General features: G+C 52.6%; 1 protein-coding gene across 1 annotated transcript; it reads left to right on the plus strand.

Moving 5' to 3' along the window:
* The first annotated feature begins 251 nt into the window (after positions 1-251).
* Positions 252-2,024, plus strand: LOC106827617 (calicin-like). The gene has a single exon (XM_014835540.3). It carries the CDS (start codon positions 252-254, stop codon positions 2,022-2,024), a length of 1,773 nt encoding a protein of 590 aa, XP_014691026.1.

The following is a 2,024-nucleotide window of genomic DNA, read 5'->3' on the forward strand; positions in this document are numbered from 1 at the left end:
ATAGGGTACCTGGCCTTGGCAGGTTGGAGCCTTCAGAGGGGAGAAAGACCCTGAGCCTCTTGAGGAAGGCCTCAGGGGGACCTGCATTGTGATGACCTCATCGACTCTATGACATCATCCTCTCTCCCATCCTCTACTCCTCCCCCATCAACTGCTCTGCAAGTGACCATGAATCTGAATCCCAGTGGCCTGAGAGAATCTTTTCTCCAGTACCTGCTGCTGACCTTCTGCCTCAGCTAACAAGAAACATCATGGAATTGGAATTCACCGAGAAAAACTACGACAGCTTCCTGCTGCAGAAGCTCAATGAACAGAGGAAACGCAAAGAGTACTGGGACGTGGCCCTGACTGTGGACAACCATGTCTTCTTTGCACATCGCAACGTGCTGGCTGCTATCTCTCCAGCAGTCAAAAGCCTCATCTCCAGAAATGATGTGAAGAGCACCAATGAGCTCTTCATCACCCTTGATCCCAACTACCTGAGTCCAGCCACGGTGGACCAGCTCCTGGACTACTTCTACAGCGGCAAGGTGGTGATCTCAGAGCAGAACGTGGAGGAGCTCCTTCGTGGGGCCCAGTATTTCAACACACCACGCCTTCGAAACCACTGTAATGATGTTCTGATTAAGTCCATCCGCCATGCCAACTGCCTGCGTTACCTCATCTTGGCCGAGATGTTTGGGCTCAAAGAGGTATCAGACTTGGCGTACTCTGGCATCCGCGACAACTTCCACTACTGGGCCAGTCCTGAGGGCTCCATGCCTGATGACTTCATGTGCTGTCCACCTGTCATCTTTGGCCGTCTGCTTCAAGATGAAAACTTGCATGTGCTCAATGAGGACCAGGCTCTCAGTGCACTCCTACATTGGGTGTACTTCCGGAAGGATGAGCGGGAGAAGTATTTCAAGAAGTTCTTCTATTACATCAATCTCAATGCCGTCTCCAACAAGACACTGATGTTTGCCAGCAACAAGTTGATGGACATGGAGAACAGCTCAGGCCACACATCCCTGATTGAGAGTGTCCTTGTGGAACGACAGCAAGACAGGCCATCCAGCCTGCTGAGCTACCAGCGGAAAGGGGCCCTGCTTGATTCGGTGGTCATCCTTGGTGGCCAAAAGGCCCAGGGCCAGTTCAACGATGGAGTGTTTGCCTATGTCATCCAGGAGAACCTGTGGTTGAAGCTCTCAGAGATGCCCTATCGAGCAGCAGCACTCAGTGCCACCTCTACTGGTCGCTACATCTACATCTCTGGTGGCACCACAGACCGGATTTCAGGGCTGAAGATGTCTTGGCGGTATGACATGGATGATAATTCCTGGACCAAGTTGCCTGACCTGCCACTTGGTCTTGTCTTCCACACCATGGTGACCTGTAGGGGGACAGTGTACTCAGTGGGTGGGAGCATTGCCCCAAGGCAGTATGTCTCTAACATCTATTGTTATGATGAATGGAAAGAGGTCTGGTCCCTGGCAGGGAAGATGAGCATCCCTATGGATGGCACAGCCGTGATCACCAGGGGTGACCAGAACCTGTACATTGTCACTGGGCGGTGCTTGGTGAAGGGCTATATCTCCCGAGTTGGAGTGGTGGACTGCTTTGACACCAACACTGGGGAGGTTGTCCAGAGTATCACCTTCCCCATCGAGTTCAACCACCGGCCCCTGCTCTCTTTCAATCAGGACAACATCCTCTGCATGCACAGCCACAGGCAGAGCATGGAAATCAACCTGCAGAAGACAAAGGCCAACAAGATGAGCACGTTACTTCCTCTCTTGCCCAACAGCTGCCCCCTGGATGTGTCCCATGCTATATGCTCCATCGGAGATGGCAGGGTGTTTGTATGTGGGGGTGTCACCACAGCCACTGATGTTCAGAAAAGGGACTACACCATCAATCCAAACGCCTACTTGCTGGACCCAAAGACAGGCGAGTGGAAGACCCTGGCCCCCCCACCAGAAGCACTGGACTGTCCCACTTGCTGCCTAGCCAAGCTACCTTGCAAGATTCTTCAAAGGAATTAA

The sequence above is a fragment of the Equus asinus genome, chromosome 10, assembly GCF_041296235.1.
Source record: "Equus asinus isolate D_3611 breed Donkey chromosome 10, EquAss-T2T_v2, whole genome shotgun sequence".
Taxonomy (NCBI): domain Eukaryota; kingdom Metazoa; phylum Chordata; class Mammalia; order Perissodactyla; family Equidae; genus Equus; species Equus asinus.

Bases quoted from the DNA above. Each gene is read 5' to 3' on its own strand.
- LOC106827617 (XM_014835540.3), top strand. From the start codon at position 252: ATGGAATTGGAATTCACCGAGAAAAACTACGACAGCTTCCTGCTGCAG.